At 35.5% G+C, this 24,551-nt stretch overlaps 1 protein-coding gene across 1 annotated transcript in view; it reads left to right on the top strand.

Annotated features, from left to right (window-relative positions):
- PCDH7 (protocadherin 7) overlaps positions 1-23,925 on the top strand; it is a 406,026-nt gene extending 382,101 nt beyond the window's left edge. The window contains exon 3 of the mRNA XM_028089455.2: positions 23,549-23,925. Coding sequence (XP_027945256.1) covers positions 23,549-23,925 — 377 coding nt within the window. The remainder of the gene's footprint in view (positions 1-23,548) is intronic.
- The last annotated feature ends 626 nt before the right edge of the window (positions 23,926-24,551 follow it).

Raw genomic sequence — 24,551 nt, 5'->3', positions numbered from 1 at the left:
TCTTTCTTGAAATGGAGGCTTCATTCTTTTTTTCCCAGTAGCTATTCAACGTCCTTTGTCTATTTATATTCATTATTGCCACTGTAAGAACAGTGCGGTTTTTCATTACTTCATTGGCATGGGAGGCGCTGATTCAGTTTTGCTGTCCGTTCTGACCCCTTTCTTTCCCTCCCCACTTCCACTTACTGAAAATCTACAAATAGGAGACACACCATACACAGTACAATACAGTACAAAATCAATAGCACACACATCACAAATTAAGTTGTCATGTTTAGCTTGAGTTTAACAGAATTGAAGGTATTGAAGAAAGAACACAAAGAATCTTATGAACAAACTATATTTTGATGATTTTTTGGTAGGGAATGATTTTTTAAAGTGTGTTAAGTAGTATTAGCAATCCTTTGAATTTTTACTATATTATTATTATTATGGATAATTTTTGTGCCCTTTAAGATATTCCGTTGAGAAAGAAAAAGCAGTTTGGTAAGATGATTGACATGATAACTTCACAGTTTTGTTGTGAAATACGTGCAGGTCTTTAGTATGAATTCTTTATCTGTGGCTCATTTCTTAATTTTCTAGGAGGAACATGATCATCTCACGAATTTTGTTTTTAAATGTTTCTCATGTTGTATAAGCTATATTCGTTCACTGCATGGAAAACTGTAGGATTCTTGTTTTTCTTACAATTTACTATAAATAATTACCTCAATATAATATAATGGATTCTTTATTATGACTTGCATAACTAGGAAAAGAATTTTTGAAAAATACATATTCTGTGCTTTCCTTCCTTCTAATAATCATGGCTGGGAGGAAGTGATATTGAATCTTAAAGCAGTTTAACAGAAGTAATTGGATCTCACACAACAGAAAATCAGTTTAAAATATACATTTTGCCAGCTCAGAGAATTCGGTCTGTTATCACTATTGAATTCACATTTATTCTTTTTCTTGCAAAATGCATAAGAAAAACCTCCATTGTATCCAAATGCCTTACGTATGGTTTAATGGCTTCGCTCTCTTTCTCTTCCCCCAAATAATTGTATTTACAAAGAACCTAGAAAAAATAACGATGTGACAACTCTTCATTCTCTTATTCCTGGGAGCCATAGGATATATAAAAATCTCTCTCTAAATGTAGTTTTAAAAGCTCTGTACAAGACCAGGCCTGGTCAGTGGAGGAAACTGGAATGATCTTAAGAGGTCTAAGCCCTCTTTGTATGTAAGTGTCTCTGACCCTGGAAAAGTCTTTCTTGTGTTCAAAATCTTTTGCATCTTTCCATCTTTGTTGAGTCCCTGCAGGCATTATTATATTTGACACCCTTACAGCAGTAATTCTCTGGAAGAGCATGAGACATCTTTGGCTTATCAAAAGTGGGTTTGGTTCTAAAAAGGTCCATAAATCACTGTTCACAGACTATTCTGGCTGTTATAGGCAGTAACCAAAACACTACTTTTATGAGCATTTTGTGTTTCATAGACACTTATAACATCATGAAAGCCCACCAACATAGCTAGGCCCTTAGCTAGGCTGTATTGATGTCATCACTTTGCATCACCTAGTGAGAGAATTAGGGTGGACACAGTTTGTGTCTTAAGCCCTTATGTGGTATTTTCTGAGGCATTGGCACCATGGTCCGCTCAAGTAATTTATGAGACTGCCTTAGAAACTCCTTACAGGTCTTGATGACATTGTCATCCCTGGAAATATCTTGCCCCTTACTCTTTTCTCTTAGTAAAGTTTCAGATGCAAGTTAAATAGAGGAGGCTATGTAGGACAAAAGAAAAAAAAAAAAAAAGAAAAAGAGTGAGCCTTAATACAATTGTAAATGATGTAAACCCAGGTAAGTGTAAGTACCAATGATAACAAGTTATATAACATTCTGACTGAAAATCTGTAAATTGTATCTAATATTTGTTTGCTAGATTGTGTTTTAGAATTTTAAGGAACTAGGAAAAAGTTATAGGTACTTTGGAATGTCTTGAGTAAAAATTCAGTAAATGAATTTACCTGGGTTAAACGGTCACATGCTACCATAGCTTCCTACTCAATCCACCAATAGATGTGAGGTCTAGCTCCATTTCCTCTGGCTCCATTAGAGGCCTGAGCTTTTCCGTGAATAACATTCAAGATTCCTATACATATTTGAAGCATTTGATAGAGCAATAAGTATTATGATGCTGAGACATAGTTAATACTTTAGTATTCAGTAATTCATTTATTCCACAATCATTCATCAGTATATAAAATGTGCCAAGTGATTTTCTGGGAAGGATATGTATCAAGCCAATATGTTTTTTTTTTTTTTTTTTCCCCCTGCTAGGATATTAGCATCATTATGATATCGATAAAAACACAAATTTTCCATTTTGGAGAGGCTATGTCTGTTTCTCTGTAGAATAGAATGACAGAGGGAGATAATTGGCTGAAATTTACAAGGCATAAATTCCCTTTCACCGTATTCAGGGACGGGAAAAAGGTTTCATCTTTCATCCAATACTGGGTAATGATGTTTGGAAGGATGTGGAAGTAGAGGTCAGCCTCTGAAGGGAGGGGGGGCTGGGGAATTTGTGGACTAGCATTGCCATTTCTAATGACAGGCTCAATGGCAAAAGCTCAATTTTATTCTTACTTTACATTTCACATAACTTATCGCACTTCTTTAATGAAAGTTATAGCTTTCTAAAAGGATTAAAGTTACTTATGTACTTGTCTCCCTTTCTTAGATTCTCTGCATCTTGAAGATAGGATCCATGTTTAAATTAACCCCACAGTCCATCGGTAGGGAATACCAGGTGACTATTTGTTGAATAAGTCGCTGTAAAAATCTGTGTTTATGTCAGATGACCCCTCAAAAACGTATAAAAACTCATCAGTCTCTTTTAAATCCATGTCCAACATTGCAAGAAAGTAGCAAAGCTTGTGTAAATTATGATAAGCACTCTGCTGTCATTATAGCACTCAGATTTACTTTGAAAGGGAATTGAAATCAGCCACTGGGAACATTCTAAATCCTCTACTAATTTTAGGTCATTAGTTGTACTTCTTTTGGAACATTAAACAATTCTCAAATAACATTTTTTAATGTTGCTCTAAAACATATGCCTCTGCCTCGCCAAGTCACTTGGAAGTTTTTCCTTCCTGGGAAGCTAATCCATCCTATTTCTAGTTTAAAAAAAGGATTTTAGCTGAAAGCAGGTTTAATGGCTAAATGGTTAGTAACCCCTAAAAAAAAAAAAAAAAGCAAAAAAAACAAAAAAACAGGATGTCATCAACTTGAGTAGTATCCAATTTAAAATCTGTTTTTGGATGTTCTGCCCTCAACTGAAAGCCATAATTTGGGTACTGATGGTGTAAATGAACAAGAACTAAAGATAAAGAGGGGCCACATGAGGATCTTCTGACCAATAGTGATGTTTACTTAAAATATTTAAAACACTAAAATTAAACAGAGCTTGAAGTGTATGTTCTTTAACACAGTAAAAACAAAACAAAACAAAACTAGTTAAAACATCCAGAAAACTCTACATAAGTTTGGATACTCAAGAATCAAACAGGATTAAAAGAAAAGAAAAAGAAAAAAAAGGGAAATCTCAATATACATTTAACAGACAGCTCCTGTTAGCTTACTCTTTTTTTTGAATGGTTAGAGTCCTACTAAAAACCTTTTGAAGTTAAAGGTAGGTAATACAAAATGTGCAACTGTTCTGCGTCATTGATCTACACTTTTTTCCCTTAATGCAGTTTTTTTTTTGCTCCTTGTTGGGCCATAGTTTTTCATTAACTTGTCTGCCATGTTCCAGCTTTAGATTCATTTCATAGGCTTTTGGATATTTTCTTTGTTCATAATAGGAAGTGATTGATCAACTCATTCATTCTCTGTTATTTTTCATGCCGATCTGCTAATATCCTGGAGAGTCATTTTTTAAATTTTCTTTCAGCCTTACGGTACAGCCTGTCCGGACACGTAGGAAGGAAGGGGAGTTCTGGCTCTTAACATAGCTTCTCGCAGATCTAACCTAGATTAATTTGTCATGAATCGGTGACCATTGAGAGTCAATGTTGATAATGAATCCTCACACTATACCTCAAAACAGAGCTGAAAATCTGTATCACGTTAATGGTAAATATTCCTTCTTCCACAAGTCCTACATCAAGCTGAGACTCATTATCTTTCTCTTTCATTTTTCCAGTTTTTTGCCTTCCATTTCCTTCTTCCTTACCTCATACTCCCTCTTCTTCCATCCTTTCTTCCCTTCCCCTTTACTCTCTCTCCCAACCCCCTCCCTCCCTCCCTCCCTCCTTCCCTGTGGTCCTTCATTTTTTTTTTCAATTGCTTCTGCTTTTTCTTCCCTAACTTTTCTACCATTTTTTCTTTTTCTCAGTCTTTTTTTAATTTTATTTTTTCTTTCTTTGTATTTTTTCAATCTCTATGTTATAATTACCATATATTCGCTGAAAACTAGCTAGGTATGAAGGAAAGAATAGAAAGAATAGATGACAAAATGAGGATTCAGCCTTTCTTCCCTTACTCCTTCCTTCTTTCCTTTCTCAAACACATATTTATTGAAAACTTCTTAGGAGCACCTATCTAAGAATTTGAGGCACAGAGTCATGTTTATTTTTCACAGTCTGTCGACAAGTCAGTAGGGAGGCAGTGGCTAAGCAAGGTTAATTAGCTTGTATATGCTCATAGAGTTAGTGATAAGAAAGCAGGTATGTTTCCTCCGTGATCCCTAGCTTAGCCAATGTCTTTATACCTCTTTCACTTTCTAGATTTGTTTTTTCAGACAAACCCCTTAGCATTTGTCTCTTACTTTTAACTATCTGGGAAATGGACACAATGACACTTGCCTCATTCTCTTCTCATTCAGTAGGAAAAAATACCCTAAATTACGTCAAGCACTAAATAATCTATTCCTATGATGATGGCAGCTTACCCTTATATGAACCTCTGTGTTTCCGCAGCTATCCTTGTCACTCTGCATGGATAAATGCCTGCCATTCATAACAATAGCTTAATTATTTATCTTAATGAACATTGGTATGCTGAGTATCATCAGCGCATGGTCACTATTCACAAGATCGTGTTAAAGCAGAGAGCTGTCTTTGGGCTGTAATGTCCTTTGTACCTTTTGTCCTTATTTTCATGTCCAGGTGCTGTAAGAAAAAAAAGATATTTTTAACCCATCTCAATTCAGGTTGAATAAAATGTTCATTTAAGACAAATTTTGAGCTGAGAAGGTAGTGTGTATGAATTAGCAGACTATTTTTGTTAACGTAATAGGATAGCACTAAGAAGGAAGGAAGAGTGGGAGAGAAATAATCAGTGGCTATGATTTGCTTCTTTAACGTTAGAGGAGCAAATTAGAAGGGCTATCATCTTAAAGATTCCTTAAAAATTTAAGAATAATTAATTTAAGAATAATGTATTTAATACTGATACCTCAATTTGTAGCAAGCAGCAATATAATTAATATTCTGTGGATGCTTAGCCATTTGAAATATTTTATCTCATGGATTTTTTATGTCCCTGTATCTTTTCAATACTGTCAGGAAAATATAATTACTACTTGAGAACTTGTATTTGTTGTTAGTTTTCCATATAGAAAGAAAAACACTCTCAAACTCCAAATAGAAATGACATTGAATATTTTATAACTCTCAGGGGAGGGAGAAAAACATCTCTCTCATAAAAATTCATTTATTTTAACTTACTCCAACTTAGTTTAAAATAATCTAATCTAGCATAATGATAGTGGCTTGGTGATTTATCGATAAGTACTTCCATTTCGTGGAAGAAAAAAAATAAGGGAATCTCTTTAGTTATCCACAAGATAGCAGATTTAATTAGATCTTTCCCAGCAGGAAAAAGTTTATAGTGCTTCTCCTTCTTGGTTGGTAGCCCTGGGGTTAAATATTCAATGTGATCATTATTACATCTGATTCACTAGTTACTCGAAAGTTTGTTTGTTTTTTTTTTCTTTTCTTTTAGTTCATAGACAAAAAATCCAGTGTGTTGCTGACTATTTTGGAATATTTAGCCCTAACTATCTGGACACACTGTAAGCAGCATATTTTATTTTACGGGTTCCCCATATTCATGAATAATGTAGGACTAGTCCTACTCGTCAGATCAACTTATTCTGAATCCTCAACCTGACTGCAATTCGAAATGCATTTAATCATACCAAATCCCTGCATGTCCTTTGGAAGCCATATAGGCATATCATGAGCAGATAATTAGTCCTTATTTTGACTGGACAACATTTTTAATAGTTAAATGACACTCCTTAATACACCCCAAAGGATAGATGAATCCCTTAAGTCATTGCTCGCTTTTATTCAGAGAGACAAGTTCTCCTTGACAGTTACTTTAAAAGACAAGTTGTCTCCAGATATTTGTTTTCCCTTTTAAATTCTCTTGCTTTTGCGCTTAAGCTCTGCATTATTTAGGCTAGTTTACATGCAAAGCAGGAAGCTGTTTCTTAACTTTCCCCCCTTTTTTTGAAGATAATTTAATGCACATTAACTGGGATTCTACACCTTTTATACTTTCCAATCTGTTTAAAGATTCTTTAGATTAAATTTTTTTTAATGCTTATAAAGCCACCCAAGTTAATAAGCTAGATATTACACTGTGTTGAAAGTACATATTCTTTTTTTTTTTAAGATTTTATTTATTTATTTGACAGAGAGAGACAGCGAGAGAGGGAACACAAGCAGGGGGAGTGGGAGAAGGAGAAGCAGGCTTCCCGCTGAGCAGGGAGCCCGATGCTGGGCTTGATCCCAGGACCCTGGGACCATGACCTGAGCCGAAGGCAGACGCTTAACGACTGAGCCACCCAGGCGCCCCTGAAAGTTCATATTCTTTTTAAGTTTCTCAATTTTACCATTTTCTCATATCCCCATATGAAAAAAAATAAGATTTAAGCAGTAAAAAAAATGTGATTTTGTGCAAAATAGTAATTACGTGAAAATTGTTTCTTTAGGGGAAATGAGAGATTATACCTAGTTAGGTAAATGACAGAGTACTAATTATTATTTATAGCCTTTATTATTATATACTTGCAAGTCACAATAGATTAAATTTCAGTTAACTTTGAACAGCTAGTAATTATAAAATACAATGCTGTCAGAAAAATCATTAAATTATGTACACCTAATCTTTGAAATTAAATTACTTTGCATTTCTTCTTTTACGTTTCTTGTAATATGCATTTTAATACTTATTAATTAAATAATTTTAAAATCATTGGGGGTTTATTTTAAGGATATGTATTTGGCACTATAATTTATAACACAAAGACATAAATCTATATTTATATGTGAAAACTGTTGCTTTCCTGTACTTAACTTGTAAATATTCTAAAGATGTAAGGTTTTGACCTTTTTAATTTATGCCAAGCAAAGAGGATATTGAGTAAAAATATTAATTTTCAATAATTTAGAATGAATATTTTATCATTCAAATGTATGTTGGAAAAGAAACTAGAGCAGTAATTAGACCAATAGTAGCAATAACAGTAGAAAAATATATTAAGTGCTTCTATATGTAGATCATTACACTGGGCACTTAGCATGCATTAGAAAATTTAATTATCAAAACAACCCAATGAGATAGACTCAGAGTTAAGTAACTTGCTCAAGGTTACATTGCTGATAAGTGACAGAATGTGGACTCGAATCAGACTTCCTTTGCTCAGATTCCAGTGTATCAATCACTCTGATTCATTGATTCTATCCAATGAAGAGAAGTGAAAGTAAAGGTCTTCACAGAATGAAAATAAAGGTTTACACAGTGCATGAGTCCTTGGTTTTTAAACTCCAAGATACAATTATGAAAAATTACAAGGTATATAAATGTTCTTAAAGTCACTACTCTCTTTACCACATTCTCTTCTAATATATACAACTTTCCCCATTTCTAGAGATTAAATCTCAGCTCCATGGGTTGCAGCTATATATTCTCAAATAAACAAAAAATATTTGGATATTAATCAATTATCTGATTAATACAGGGAATCGAGTTGGATAAGTATAGGTCAAGTATTGTTTTGTGTTCATTTTCTCTTAAGAAATCAGTACAGTCAGTATTTCTTTCCTAATTTAACCAACCCAATTATGATTAATATGTCCTACATAATCTCTCTGATGTTTTGTTTGCCAGAAATAACTGTCCACACTTCTTTTCTATTGTGAAAGCATTTATTTCCACTTCTCACATTCAATTCACCAAGGAGTGGTTCTGCATCTCCCATTCTCAGAAGTTCAGCCCAGCCCACTGTGGTTTCCAAACATGGCTTTCCTGTCTCTGGAATGACAATGATCTCAAACCTCATAATTGAGGTGTCTTTCTATCATGCAGAATTCAAAATAGACCTGTATTGTGATGATGGAACTTTTTCTTAGCGGAATATGGTTTTAATAATAGACGTTTGAGGCTTTTTCCACCACAGTAATTTAGTCTCCTTATTTTGACTTGGACACAAAACTCTTCATCTTAAAAACCAACTGAGGGACAGCTGTGAGAGAAAACCCCAAGGGAACATAGTCTGTCCCAATGTCATTCTGGCCCTGGAACCTCCACCCACACATGCTTTTCGAGTTTTCACCTTTCTATCTGTCCAAACTAAAACTCCTTCTACACAGACAATGCTTTCCTGCTTTAACTCAGCTTAGACAAAGACTTTTTTTTTTTTTTTCTAACATATGACCTGAGTTGCTGGTACGTTGGTGTGCTCTTATTGAGAGGTAGCATGGCACAACGACTAAAAGCACAACTCAAGAGTTCAGACTGCCTGGGTTTGCAACCTCATTCTATCACTGGCTAGATACAGACTCTTGGGTAACTCACTTAACTTCTCTGTGCCTTAATTTCCTCACCTGTAACATGGGGTAATATACAACCTTTCCCACAGAGTCGCTGTGAGAACTGAATGAGCTAATAGATGTAAAGCTTTAGAATAGTACATGACATATCAAACTTTTTTGGATGAATGAATATACTGCAAGTTACGTTACCCCACTCGTGGGACCTATGACCTTCATGGACCTGGAACCTTCATGCCAGCTTTTTTTTTTTTTTTAAGGTTTTATTTATTTATTTGAGAGAGAGAGAGAGCACAAGTAGGAGGGAAGGATAGAGGGAGAAGCAGACTGCCCACCCAGCAGGGAGCCCGATGCTGGACTTGATTCCAGGACCCTGGGATCATGACCTGAGCTGAAGGCAGACGCTTAACCGACTGAGCCCCCCAGGCGCCCCTTCATGCCAGCTTTGTTCAGGAAACTCCGTCTCTTATTTTGTCTCCATACTAGAATTTTCACGAGTTCCTCTGTGCTGCCATAACAAGTCCTAGTTCCACGAGCCCTTGGCTTATTTGCAGAACAGAGAAGGCTGACAAATTAGCAAGATTCCCATCAAATGATTCCCTTAAGTACTTACAGAATATAACCAAATGGTTAATACGGTCCACATACATTTTAAGTATGTCATTCAAAGGGAACTCCCAAAGCATATGTTTCAGCGATGATTTTCATTATTCCAATACTTGTAGTTTTATCTTTTTTTGTTTCTTATGGAGAAAGATTCCTTTGAGCTGTACAAGACACTGGCCAGTACACAAAAGCTTTCTAAAATTAATTCCCTCCAGCCAGTCTTCTCTGCCTGGGAGCTGCAGAATAGCCAGTGAAGCTAATTCATTGAACACATGGGAAAATCTGTTTGCACCGTGAAACCCGTTTTCCTATGTGATGCCCACTGCTGGCAAAGTCAAAACTGAAAACATTGGGAGAAAAAAAAAAAAACTTAAATAACGAGCATGCACAGCAGATGGTGGGGATAAATAGCCGATCGTCACTGTCTGCTAATCTCACTGTACTGCCTTCAAGTTGTTGCAGTACCATAATTTCACCACCATTAACTATGAAATTATGTTGGACTGTTAAGTTCTGATTCATGCTTTTCTTAAGTCATCTGCAGAAGACATGACATTCTAATTGCACTCATGAATTTTTTACACTATGAGTTTGTTAAGTGCAGTCACATTTTACTAAAAAAAAATAAAAAAGCCTAAATGTATGTGATTTGACATAGTGACAGATTAATACTTAGGCATTAGACCAGCAGTACAATTAGACAGCTTAAGTGTGTCCTACATCTTAATGTCTATATGACTTTAAAAAGTCACATTAAGTCTTCCTTTTCGAAAGGGTCTGTTGCCATTTTGCTGATTGAAATAAATCAAAGTGTATCAGAGGATTTAAGTGAATTACGAGAAGGCTCATCACAATTACACATAATTCTAGAAAATTGGAATCTAGGGAACTAATTATAAATTCAGAATGTCTCAAGGTAAGAAACTGTATTTACAGTAGACTTCTTGAGCTGGTTATTGAGGATATGACTAGCTCCTATTTTTTGAATTGTCTGAATTCTTTTTTAATAAGAATAAAACTTTTTGTCTCTGAAGTATCATTTGAAATGACAGTTAAAAACACAATTTAAAATTCACATGACATTGTGGGCATATTAAAATTATATTAATTTTGTATTAATATATTCTATTATATATATAATATATTATATTTTGTATTAGATATCATATGATACATAGCTTACTCAGAAATAGGCAAGAATACACAGACTTCCTTGTGATATGATTTAAATTATAGACTTTCAGTAGTTTTCAGTGTGACCCAAAATAAAAATTCCATTTTATATAGGGACCGAGTACACACATATAAATGTCTCAAGGTATATATACCTATATATAAAAACTACAACAAAAATCTTCACAAAATAATGTGACCATGATGTGAATACTGATTATAACTTCCTAAATGGGTTCAATCACCAACGAGTGAATCATGGTCTTCAGTAAGAAAAGTACTTATCCTAATTACCTATGATCCTACCTTCTTAAAATGTACCCATCAAGTTGCCACCAAAAGACAAATAAAATTTGTTGAGCTGAAATAGATTGGCACAATGCCTACAATAGTTCTTATTAAAATACACCCACATTACAAGAATGAGAGAAGAGAACCTTCTGCTTTTCACTTTTACCATCACATAGAATACCTTTCCTTCATAACTTGTTTTGAAAATATTTGTTTATGAAATAAGCTGTGTATAAGCCAAAAATAAATTTTATTCCCCGAGTTTATTAGTGAAAGATTTGTATATGTGCCAGCCAGAAGTCCTGACAACACTAAAGACTCTAAAATAGCCACCATCCATAAGGAAAGAAGTTTAACAAATTAGGTCATATGGATAGCCTTGTGACCACTAAGTATGGGGTTTTCCCATTAGATTTACTCTTTGCACCTCCTACTGCCTCCACTGAAGGTGGAGGTATTTTGTTCTTAAAATACAACCATGGCTTCTTTCAATCAACTACAATGTTCTGTTAGAAAACATATCTCAACTGGAGAAACACACCCTGAAAGGGGATAAGGAGAGTGAATAGTTGGGAAGTTTATTCAGATCTGCAAATACCAAATAAAAATCACTTCACCTTTTCTGCTTGGCCAATTACACCGAGAAGAAATCAAGAGAAATCACAATTACGCTATTTGGAAGAAATCTCAAAGGAGACATCTTGGAACTGGATTTTGAATGGTTTGGTGACAAGGCAAGGAATAATAGAAGAAGCAACACATTAATATCATGAACACATGGGGCAACAAGAGGTTTTCTGGAAATGACAACTGCATTAGGTCTGTTGAAGTGGCAAATGGGAGTAAGTAAGAATGGAAAGAGATTAAGGATAAGAGGTAGACAGGATTCAGATCCTGAAGGGCCTTCTGTGAAAAAACATGGAATTTGAAATTTATACTGAAATTTATAGAAGAGGGTTTTCAACTAGGGAGAGACTTGTTCCTCTACTTACTGTTCTTAAAATAATGGTAAGGTGTTTTTTATTAGGCATGTTCCTGCTAACCACCAGAAGTGAAACAGGCTAAACAAAAACAAAAGCAAACACAAAAATGCCCTCAAGTAATAAAAATCAGGAAGTCACAAGAGCCCCATAAATGTGATAAAGCCTGACAAAGCCCTCTTTAGGGTCACACCCTAGTACCTGCCTCTCCTATGAAGGAGAGGCAGGTACTATGCCAAATGGGTGCTCTCTCTCTCTTTCTTTCTGTTTTTTTGGAATCACACCACCCACATATAGAACGGCTTAAATTGATCTCTCTTGTAATGATCTCAGAAACAACTATCACTGAAGGATGGAACAGAAGGAAGTTATCATTCAGAAAAAATGAACTGTTAGTACTTTCCAGGACAAAAAAGAAATGGGACTTTGTTGACTGGTCATAGACAAATCACTGAGAAATCATATACTAGAATGTAGTGAAATTTTCAGAAGTGCAAAATGAAAATTCTTGAGCAGATGCTCAAAATTTAGGTAAACACGACTCAATGAAAACTTTTGCAAATCAAAAACCTTCCATTCTATTTCCTTTCATGGATGAAATCTAGCTGGTAAGGGTCAAATACATCAATTCTGTGCTGACCCTACTCTAACCAGAAAATAGGTGGGAGTGTGTATTAAGTTTATCTTGAAACTGTAACAAAGTGCTACAAACCGAGTATCTTGGAAAAACAAAAATGTGTCTTCTTACAGTTCTGTAGGTCAGAGGTTTGACATGGGCCTCATTCATGGGCTAAAATTAGTCTCTACAGGGCTGCATTCCTTTCTAGAGGCTGGAGGAGAGAATCTATTTATTGCCTTTTCCAGTTTCTAGAGCCTGCCCACATTCTTTTGTTTGTAGCCTAACCTCCTAAAATCTCCCTATTTGTAGGTTAGTATATTAACAACCTCAACCCCATCTGACACCTTAATTCCCCCATCCCTTGTAAGCTAACATGTTCACGGGTTCTGGAGATTATGATGTAGGGTCCTTGGGAAGAACCTTTGTTCTGCCCCACCCCAAAAGCTGTGCAGGGTGGCTCTTGCAGCAGCATCACATCGAGCATTAGAAGTGGCCCTGAATCCATGCAGCATGAGAGGTATAATGTAGACAGGAGAGGATCTCCAGAGCTTGCCTGTCTGCCAGTCACAGTCTCAACAGTGAGACTTTGCCACTCTCTGAAGAAATAGGAAGTAAATAAAGGAAAACATTTCAATGAGCAGCAAAAATCAATGAAGCAAACTGATCCAGTGTTACTTCATTGATTTCCCCCACTTTAGCTGCTCTTTGAGTCCTGTTTGCTAATCATCAGAGAACATTTCCTTCCTTCTCTTTCCTTTTATTTACCTGCTCTGCACTCCCAAGCTCTTCAACACTCTTTTGGTCCTAATCGTGAATGCCAAATTTAGTTTCAACTGATCAACTTATTGACCAGACTAAGGAGCCAGCTTCCAGCCGTTTTAAAACTCTCGCCATAAATGGTTTTTGAGCTCCCACTAAAAGCTTTCAGAACCTCATCTCTCAACAGTACTGCAAAACAAAAGTTTCTGTGAGAACTTCCTTAGTAAGGAACACAAAGGAGGAACTTTATGTATTTGTCCCAAATCACAATAACTTATGGGATTCTGTTACAATAGAGCTGTTATTACAGAAGTACTTCCAATCAGATCAGCTTTTCTGTAGGACTTGTGAGATATTTCAACAGGTAATTGCAAGCACAGAGTTTGAGAATATATTTGCAAATAGTCATATCATTAGAATAATTGTAGAGTTTCTCAAGATTTCTACACTGAAGGAGAAAATGCATGGCTACTGTGGTTTTTTTGGTTTGTTTTTGTTTTTTATTTTTTTTTGCCACATTAAAAAATTAATTATATTGCTTTGATAAATATAAATTGCTACAATTACTTTCCATTACCATTCTACTTCATGCATGATTTGAGCTTTAATATAGGTTATTTTAGACTTCACACAAAATAATGCATAGAAAAAGATACTTAGAAATATCTTCTATCTCATTATAGCCACTGTAGTGATGGTCTTCTTAATTAAGACATCACCACATACCGAATTAATTTGTTTTAATATTTAACATACTTGCATTAAGTAGATATTTCATACCTCAACTCCTTATTACAAGAACTATTCATTAACTTCTCACTTACTTAAAAAAAAGTGCTTTGTTGTGGTTTATGTTGGAGGAAAGAAAGTTTGAGAAAATAATATCTATTAATTGATTTTTTTAATTTTCTTTTTTTAACTTCTTTATTTGTATAGAATTACGTTATGTGGGGAAGTAAAGGTAAGATGAACACTGTCTTCAAGAACACAATCCAAAGATAATATCCTTACAGTTAATAGGGCCTTTGTGTACTATTTTTAGAATAAACATATATTCTTAAAGACAACATTAATATTTATTGTAGGATATATATTCTACAACTTTCTGGTTAATTATGAAAACTGAAGATTTGAGACCATTACTGGAAAGTGACTCTAAGTTGATGTTTGCAAGTCTTTTCTTGTTTATCCACATCACACTTTACAGTAAAACCAATATAAAGTGGCTAACACATTTCATTAACTTAAAAAAAAAAAAGAAACCTCATCTGGATCATTATTGTTTTTGTATAAATTTTCATAATAATAAGAGTTCACCTCCCATCTTCTGGTAAGTGAATGAAGATCTGGTTGCTGGCAATCCCAGACACAGATTTGAAGCAAATGTTGGATGTACATTTTAGGAAAGAACACATTTTCCAACTGGTGATCAATAATCATGTAGATCCATCCCCAAACATGAATTTGCTATTTATATAAAGCCTTATAAATTGAACATTTACATGACCAACTTAAAATATTAACATAATCAAACCTAGATCATTTTCCTTACTTCTAAATCAGTTTCATAATTTGTTTTTGTTTATTTGTTTTAAATCTTTCTGTCAGTGTTTGAATGGTAATTTATTTACTGTCTATAATTTCTATTTTTGGAAGATGCACGTCACATTGTAAAATGTTTCTTAACCTTTGACTGAAACTCAAAGGGAAAAAAAGTCAAGTAAAAAAATATACCCTCTTTCTCCCATCCACCAAGAGGTTGGAAGTATACTGTGACCCTAACTCAGGTATCTTGAGCTCCACCGAAACTTTACACAACTTGGGGGGTACATATCTATCTACGTTTATGGGAGGAGGTAATACTTCTAGTTTTCATCAGATTATTGAAGTCTATGACACCCAAAGTAAATAATTTCTAATATACAAAAATCCAAGAGACTAGAAGAAACATTATGAAAGATGGGATCTTTGCAATGGAAAATAAGCATGAATGACAGAAAAAACAAAATTGGGTTTTAGTGGAATAATCAGTTGTTAACTTGTGAAATAAATGCCCCCAGTCTTTTCCTGGGTTTTATGAACTCTTTTGATCAATATCAGAGCATCTTCCCATTTCCAGCCTTTTTCTTCCTGTCTTTCCACTCTGCTCCCTGAGCACTCCCTTAACCTCCACCACCTCTAATTTTCATGTGTGAAGAGGGAAATAAAACCCTAGCTCTGACATGCATAAATTGATCACTCCCAGGCAGTCACTATACCTTTTTATGCTGTAGTGCAGTTTTCATGTGCCAACCAGCAGATTCATGTTTGAGTTGATTCAGCAAGACTGCTTGAGACATGGCGTGCACAGTCTCCACTGTAGATGATAATGCCACATTCAGGATGACAGTGGTCTAAGCCTCAGGGCAGTAAATGCTTCTTGAGATACCTCCGATCACTGTTCAACTGAGTTTAGCCTAAGGTACGGAGAAAATTTGCTGATGCTTTCAAATATGTTTAAACATTTTAATATTGTCTTGGCATGTCAGCTCGAACTAGAACACTCCTAGGTATAAAATGCAGTGAAATTCTGTAATTGCAGACCCAGGATTTCCAGAGCTTTCTATAGTAGCCCTCAGCTTGAACTTGTTAATTAAAAGTGCTTACATCTCTGAAAATGTTCTTTGGAAGAGTTGAACTTCTGGTAATATTGGTCAGTTTGTTACTCTCGAGAAGACATAAAAGGAGTAGTGTATATTATTTCCAGATCTCAAGCTGTTTATTGCACACAAGATGATATAATACATCCATGATCAATATCTCAGAGATCCGACACTGCATTGATGAACTCTCTCCCCTCCCAAAGGAAAAAAACAAACAAACAAGTAAACATAATTTAGGTGCTTCAAACAACAAAGATTTATTACTCCTCACATTTCTGTGGATTGGCTATGTGGTCTTCCTGCTAGTTCTGCCTGGCTCACTCATGAGGCTGTGTTGGCCGGGAAAGTGAATAAACCTTACCTGGGGGTAAGCTCTGCTGAGACAGCCGAGTCTCTTTCTCAAATAGTGTTTCATCTTCAAAGAAGCTAGATTGTGCTTTCTCTCAGGGTAGAAATGGCAGGGTTCCAAGGGCAAATGCAAAGGAAGTTGCTAGAATTCTTGAAACCTAGTGTGGAAATAGCATAGTTTTACTTCTGCCACATTCTAATCATCAAAACTGCCCCATCTTCAAGAGGTACCCAGAGAGAGAATCTACATCTTGACATAAGAATAGTGATGTCACATTCCAAAGGGCTGTGTATAAGGAGGTTAGGGGAATTTCTGTCCTCGTATCACAATTTGATACAATCATGTATATACATCATGAAATCCGCAGAGCTCATTTGCTGTATGGCTTTTTGTTTCATCATTTCTGATGTATGAAGGGTATGCTGCATTTTAGGTATTTGCCCTGTTGCTTGTTGTCTTTCCTTGATTTTAACCTTAGTCTTAGATCAGTTTACCGCTAATTTTTGACATATCTTAAAAATGGAGCTCCTTCTTATGTTGTGACCCATGCAGACAAAGCAAGGTAGCAAGCCAGCAACTAATATTTTAGGGGCAAATTTCTTTCAAACAAAAATGATTCATTGTGAGGTTGATCTGTTTAGGTTGTAAAGATAACTGCAAATAATAGAGCATTTCCTCTTTAGTTTTGAGCAACCATAATGACTCATACTGAATACATCTTCGCTGGAAATAAGTACCTGACATAGACTATCAGGATATAGCAACTTGTGTATTTTCCTAAGTAGATGGTAGCTCTGGTATATTGCAGACTCTATCAACATAAAGTCTTTAGTACTACTGGAAAAGTAACTCAAAATACATGCCCTTTTGATTGATGATTGGTATTAATTCCACAATAAGTTAATCTTTCAGCCAAATATATCTTGAAATTCAGAGTCCTTCATATGTTAAAAAAAGGTAATATCATGCATGTATCATATATTATTTTAAAAATCTAAGACTCTGAGAGTGACCTTAATTAAACACACTATTTCTATAGAAAAACATAAATATTTACACTACATGAGATAAAGATGAAGAACAGTCTTGTATTGAATGTCAGGGGTATAAATTTATGAGAAAAAAAACATGTTAGTTTTCAAAGCTTTTTTCAGAACACAGTTGCCAGTGAGGAATGGTGCACCTGAAGTAGCTAATGTTTATTGAGGGCTATTGTGTGTCGAGAATTATTACAAATACTTTACCTATATTAATACATGTAATCCTCACAATAATCCCAAGAGGTTAATTTCTTCTTATACCTGTTATACAGATGAGGTAATTTAAATCAATCAAGTCACTCGTTCACAATTACATACTAGGTGACAAAATTAGGATTTGAATCCAAGAAGCCTAGCTCCTAAGCTTATTTCCAAATACACATTTCACTTATGGAAGATTACAGAGATAAAATAGATATATATCTATATCTAGATATATTAAATGTCTTCAGGGGCTATGACCTCCTCTTTACTGAATATCTACACCACACCAGAGGCCACTCCATAATCAGCATGATCTACATTAATTCTTTTATCCCTACAATATATAAGGGAATAGATATTATTATCTCCCTCATGAGGATCTTGAGGCTCAGATAAATTATATCCAAGAAATTTCATCCAAAGTCACAGAGCTTATACGTGATGCATCCAGAATCACACTCAACAATGTTGAGACTCCAAATACCCTGTTCTTCTCACAAACTCACTGTTCCATCAGGACTTGCTTAGGAGTGACATAGGTAACACTGAAGCTAGGGTTGGGTGCATAGGCTGGCTATTCTTATATCCTCTTCTAACTTGGTTGGGTCAAGCGACTTGAGACAAATTAGAACACTGTTTAGAAATCTTAAGCCCTTTGTTGTAGCCCTAGGTGACATTTATGTAACTATAAATCTCCCCTTCTTCCAGAGAGTAATCAGATACTTAGAGAATTACAAACTGCTTGTTTGCATCAGTGATTCCTACCCTGTCCCTGTTCCGTGCTTACCTTTCTAGTTTTCCCAAATTTCCCAAACAGACAAAAAGGCAAGGATCTAATTCCATATGTGCCTTTTGGATTTCATCCCCTCACACCTAATCTTTAATGACTTCAATAATAATTTTCCAGTAAAGGGCTTATTTAATTATTTGCTCTCAACTGTGTTATATAAGGAAATAGTAAATCATTTTCTAACAGCTATTTTAAAATCAAGCACTTTAGGGTGCCAGGGTGGCTCAGTCATTAAGCGTCTGCCTTCGGCTCAGGTCATGATCCCAGGGTCCTGGGATGGAGTCCCACATCGGGCTCCCTGCTCAGCGGGAAGCCTGCTTTTCCCTCTCCCACTCCCCCTGCTTGTGTTCCTGCTCTCGCTGCGTCTCTCTGTCAAATAAATAAATAAGATCTTTAAAAATTTAAAAAATAAAAAAATAAAATCAAGCACTTTACTTAATCACTTGAGTAAAAGAGATGTTTTCATTTGTATTAAGAAAGTAAAGGTAATGTTAAAATATTTGTTGGAAAACCATTACCAATTGTCTTTTTTATTCTTGTTCATCCTTTTGTAAAACCTTTTTAATTGTCCACCAAATTACACCAGAATTTAGACACACCTCTAGAAAAAGAAATCTTCGTATAACAAAAAGTCAAGAAGTATAAAAAGAAAACTAAATACTTTACAAAGAAAGAAAAGCAAAAGGTGCTGTATGTGTTTTTTTCTCCCCAAAAGGAGAAAATAACACAATTTTTCATTGCAAAATTTTTTCAAGTAATGTTAAGAATATGCTATTGCTTGAATTTAAAGAACAAATTGTAGGAATGGTGTGAACATCTAGACATTGACTAACAACTGATCACATGATCAGAGAATTAAGTAATTTGTATGTTAAATAAGCAAGTTATGCATATAGCATGAAATATCTGAGCTTAAAAAAAAAGCAAAAAACGTCATTGGAAATATTTTAAAACTAAATGCAACATTTTCATGTCTTCCCTTAGGAGATGAAAATATCCTTGTATCTTCAGTCCCAAGCCAAGGGCCTGGAGTAAAGTCCCAGGATTCTGGCAGAATATGTAATTCAGTATGTGAAAATCCTTACTAGTGCAGAGCTGTCTTCAAGAGTCTTAACCATACAGTTCTCTTCTGTAATAAAGATGCCTGTATGGTTTCTGAAATGTATAGGACAGCTTCTGGAAACACTAAATGCCTGCATAAATCTGAGCTTTCCTTGTTATTTCTAATGATTCCACTTGTTGTCTGCCTGTCGCTTCTTGTTGAGGTCACTGTACCACCATCTTCCCAGGACCAACTCATCCACCGAGCCCAGTAGGGCAAATATGCTTCTTTTCAGAGAAAGAGGTGGAATTCTTAAATTCGTTATCATTTCCTCTACATTAGGAAATGTAGGGAGGTTGCACCATTGCTGGCATTAAGTAGTAAAATTTGTGAGTTGGCGGCATCTGTTTCCTGTGCTGCTCAAACATTTTTTTATTTTTCTCTTCCTTTGGAGATTCTAGCTTTTTCTTATGGCCACGAGTAGCAGTAATTGACCTCTAACTACTCAGCTGTTACATTTTAAGAAGGAGCATTGTAGTGTTATGAGAAACACTAAAGTGAAAGTCAAAACACTTACTCTTTGGCCTCAGCTCTCCCACCGGCTGGACCCCTGGCTGTGGTCATCCTCCCTGCTCTGTGGCTGAGAGGATAAGTTAAGGCAATGAGTGTGGGAAAGCACTTTCTGTGTTATAAATTGTTCTACAATTGTTTGCTATTATGATGGCTTAAAACCATACTTTCAGAAGGAAATTAACTTGAGGTCTAAGAAAGGACTGTAACTCTCTAAATGGATGTAATGGCTCTAGTAAAGAGCATAAGCAGAACTTCACGAGTGATGCTAAAGTGGCCATAGGATCTAATGAATAGCATTTCTGCATCCAGGCTTCCAGAGGTTTGAGGTGATTAAGTGGGGGGGTGCAGAGGAGGGCTCTAAGGAACTGATAGAAAATACCATTATATTTTGATATAGAATATTTTACTTTTTACTGATTTACTCAGTGCCAACTCACAAGAGTCATGATGAGCTGTTTTCCATCTTCATTCAGGTCCAAATTTAAAAGAAACAGTACTAAACTAAAGCATGAAGTAATGTTCTTAGATATCAAAACCACATCCTCAGTGAAAGACTGAAAGATTTCGAAGGTTACCAATTGTTTAAGGTCTGCCTCTATAATTTCACAAAATAGGACATTTTAAGAGTATGTCTTTTTATGAAAGGGAGAAAGGAATGTCTGATGATTTTTTAAGACCCCGTGTAACTTTTGTGTTAAAAAAAACCTTGCATAATTAAAATAAGAAAATATAGAACACAGAAAAGTACTATTCCACACATGCCTCCCCTTAATAAACTACAACATAATACAAATTGCATTTGTTAATCATTGGCATTTCTTTTGAGGATTCATTTGAATCATCAAGATTGGAAGTTTTGATTGCTCGTGATGAATCTCTTATAGCCTTTCTTGATTATTTTCTGAATCTGATGACAAACTGCAACGTGTCTCAGCCAATTAGGCTTGTCAACTTCCACTGTGGTCCCCAATCAAGTGTTTGACTTTGGAAATGACGGGAGATCCTTATTAAAAGTCATGCTTCTTGGATAGAGATGTGGCAGCTTCTTGGATAGAGATGTGCCTGATGGCAGAGAAGACAAGTTGCCTTTTGTTAAAAGCAATAAGAGGAAATCAGTTTCAGCAGGAAATAATCCAGACTATGAAGTAAAGGTTGAGGGAAGAAATTGAAGGGCCTCTCACTTCTAGTTGATGAGAAATTGCATCAATCTAAATAAATATAATTTCTTATGAGCGACAGAGAGTTCAGGTACCCAAGGAAAACAACAAGTAAGAGTAGTTTGCATCATCACAACAGTGCTCTGAGCTCTCTCTAAATGCATCTCAAACAAAAGAAAAACAAAGTGCTACACATTTGAAACTGGAAACACAAATTAATCACTGAAAAGCAGAGAATCTGTAAGTCACTGTGTAAGTAAACTGACACATTGTGTGAGACTTAAGTAAACTTAGCTGATTGGAGAACATTCTGGGTCATTTCTGCAGGGAATGACAACCACATTCAAAGAGATCTTCCCTGTTTTGGTAGCTTTAGTCCTGATTATTTTCTTGTGTCTTTGATAGGCACTATCACATGAGAAAAAGAAAAGTTTGAACTTGTTAAAGCAATAAAGAAAAAAAAGAATGTTTAGAGTAAAATAGGTCTGATCTTGCACTTTGCATTTTCATAAGGGTTTTTCCTTTTCAAGGCATTTAGGTCAGCTTCAGATAAACAAAGTATCCCAGGATAGAAAATATTCTCAAAAGAACTCACATTTTGCTCATTTAAACTAACTAGATTACAAAGACCGTTCATAAAATCTGCCAATAGTTTGATTTTTTAAATTCTTCTAAAATGTGTATTTGAGAGACACGGAGGGAATTCGGCATAAAAAAATGAATAAGAAAGTGCTCTTTCTCTTGATGATAAAATTAATAGGGTCTTCCCATGTAGAAATCAGACGGCAACATAGCATGTGGAATGACAGTAAATAATTATCTTTGCATTTTGCCTTTTGGGAAAGACAAAAGTCATTCCAGATTCCTATGAAGAGCACCGGAACTTCCTCATTGAGCTCTCAGCACACAGCATAAAAATCTCAGGCCATAGTGGTTCAAAAATCAATGGGCTGACAAACGTCAATATTTTAGTTATCCATCACGACAGGAAAAAATGGTGTGCGTTGGACTGCCTTCATTTGAGAGATTTGGCAGGGCGAAACTTCTGTACAAATGATAGCCAAAATAGGAATGTAATGTTAAAGTACAGAGGATGGTGTGTACAGATAGAGGCAGAGGGTCTAAATATTTGGGGGATCATTTAAATAACCCCCTCTTCAATTTTAAACCGAATCTACCTAAGATCATGTATAGGCAAATCTCACTGATTACATTGTTGTGACTATATTTGCAGAGCTTAAAACTTGTCCGTCTTTTAAGTCCAAAGCCTTGTTAAAAAAAAAAAAAAGTGATGCCATATGATATAAATTGGAGCACAAGTCATATTATGTTCTTTTGTTTGGCAATAAAATGAGTTACAAAATATATTAAATAAAACTCTAGAGGTTATTCTTTTAGAATCTGTTGAGGAAGACAGGGTTTTGTTTTGTTTTTGTTTTTTCTCTTTCTCTTTTTCAAATAAAAACAAAGTCTGTTAAAAAATCTTCAATAACAAGAAAATACATACTTGTTCTCCAAAGACAGACACATGTTAACAAATTTACTTACGTATACAGGTAATTTTTAATTTCCATCTCTAATCCTGATCCCTAAGAGCTGTCTAGATATGACTTAGCTTTATAGTAATAGAAGACTTCTCCCATTCCACTAGGCAGCAACATTAATTAGGACTACATGCTATTTCATCAAAACTTTAGGAGCTTGACTGCATTTACCCAATGCACTGCATTTCACATAACCTTTCTATTCAGCAAACACATTGGCAAATGTATTTCTATGTGAACATTTAAGGGATTTTCCTATAGCACATATTAGGTCATTTGGCATGGTGGGTGGGAAGTGGGCGTGGGCTAGGGTGGGGTAGGTGATGATATTGCTAGTATGTTCACACCCCTAACCTACTTGTACTTTGCTTTTTTTTACTTTTTACCACATGATGTTCTGTCAATTTAGGTTCTACTTCTGAGTCACCCTGATGTTTTAGAATGTATTTTAAATATAAGGTTTTGCATATTTGCATTCCATGAATAATGTATAAGCAGGAAGGAATCCAATTGGCAAAAGTACATGATTTCTGGGATAATTTATAAATACAGAAAATTATCTATTTGGATTTAATAACCTTTCTTATGCATGTGGAAAGATTTATACCCAGGCAACTATATATATGTGCTTTATTTCTACTTGAGAATATACACATGTCCCTGTCCTGTAACAAATGCATATGTACCTGTCTTCTACATGCTTAAATTTATTAGTTTGTTCATTCTTTTCTTTCCATAATATTCGATGTTTTTGCAAAACCTTATCTTTAATGGATATGAAATAAAAACTGTTCTATGGAAATGATGAACTATGGGGTGTAGATAAAAGGAAAATAATATGATAAATAATATATATATCTCCCCCTTCCAATTTCATGCAAATAAGGAAAGCCTGTTGCAGAATGTCCAACTTTAACATCACCTTCTCCTTGAATTTCAGATTCAAGACCTCTTCCAGATGTAGCCCTGACTGGGAAGTGTACCCGTGAGTGTGATGAATATGGCCACTCAGACTCCTGCTGGATGCCGGTCCGCACTTCTCCAGAGAGGAAGAAGAACCAGCCCAAACTCTCCACTTTCATGCCTGTTGATGAACGAGGAAGCCAGGAAAAGCTGGCCAATGGTGAGGCCGCGATCATGGGTGACCGCAACAGAAACCTCCTAAACAAAAAGTTGACCTCCTCCTATGAGACCTTCAGTGCAGCTAGTTTCAGCAAAAATGAGGAAGCCAACCCTGAGGATATTCCCCTTACAAAAACAGGGGAATACAAGCCATCTCCTGTCAATACTCTCACTAGAAGAGAAGTTTACCTGTAGGCTATAAAGAAGAACAGCAAAGTTCTTTTCATGTATGAGAAGGAGAATAAGGGGCAAAAAAACTTACAAAAACCGTGTAATCAAAAAGAGGGGGCTACCAAAGAGACAAAACTTTGCCTGCCACTTCTGCCTCCAGATCAGGCCTTTAGTGATACTGTTAGCCTGATTGTAATGTACAATGTAGAAACCATCCTTGTTACTTGCATGTCTAACCCCCTCACGGATTATTCCTAACACCCGCTATTCCTCTTCCCCACCCCCCTCCAAGGAGGAAAAAAAAAAAGATGGTTGCAAGTTTCTTTCATGGTAACAAGCCTGATTAGCAGAACACAATACACTCTCATTACCCCTAAGCTGAAGCATGATTTAGTCACTTTGATTTAGTTTGAATGCCATCCGGTTGGTCAAAAAAACACCACAATAAGCAAAAAAACCGAAAAACAAACAAACAAAGAACAGATCAGGTAAAATGTGTTTCAGACATACCATCAGAATATGATTAATCACCATGAAAGGCAATCCCCCCCAAATGATAGTGTTCCTGTAAAAGTACAGTTCTTATTAGGGGGACTCTATAAAAAGAATATTGAGAACCTCACAAGCTTTAAAATTCTAACAAAGACTGA

The sequence above is a fragment of the Eumetopias jubatus genome, unplaced genomic scaffold, assembly GCF_037043125.1.
Source record: "Eumetopias jubatus isolate StellerSeaLion01/CBP00866 unplaced genomic scaffold, mEumJub1_p1.0 scaffold_2, whole genome shotgun sequence".
Taxonomy (NCBI): Eukaryota; Metazoa; Chordata; class Mammalia; order Carnivora; family Otariidae; genus Eumetopias; species Eumetopias jubatus.
The sequence above is the reverse complement of the archived record's forward strand: the minus strand, read 5'-3'. Positions and strand labels throughout refer to the sequence as shown.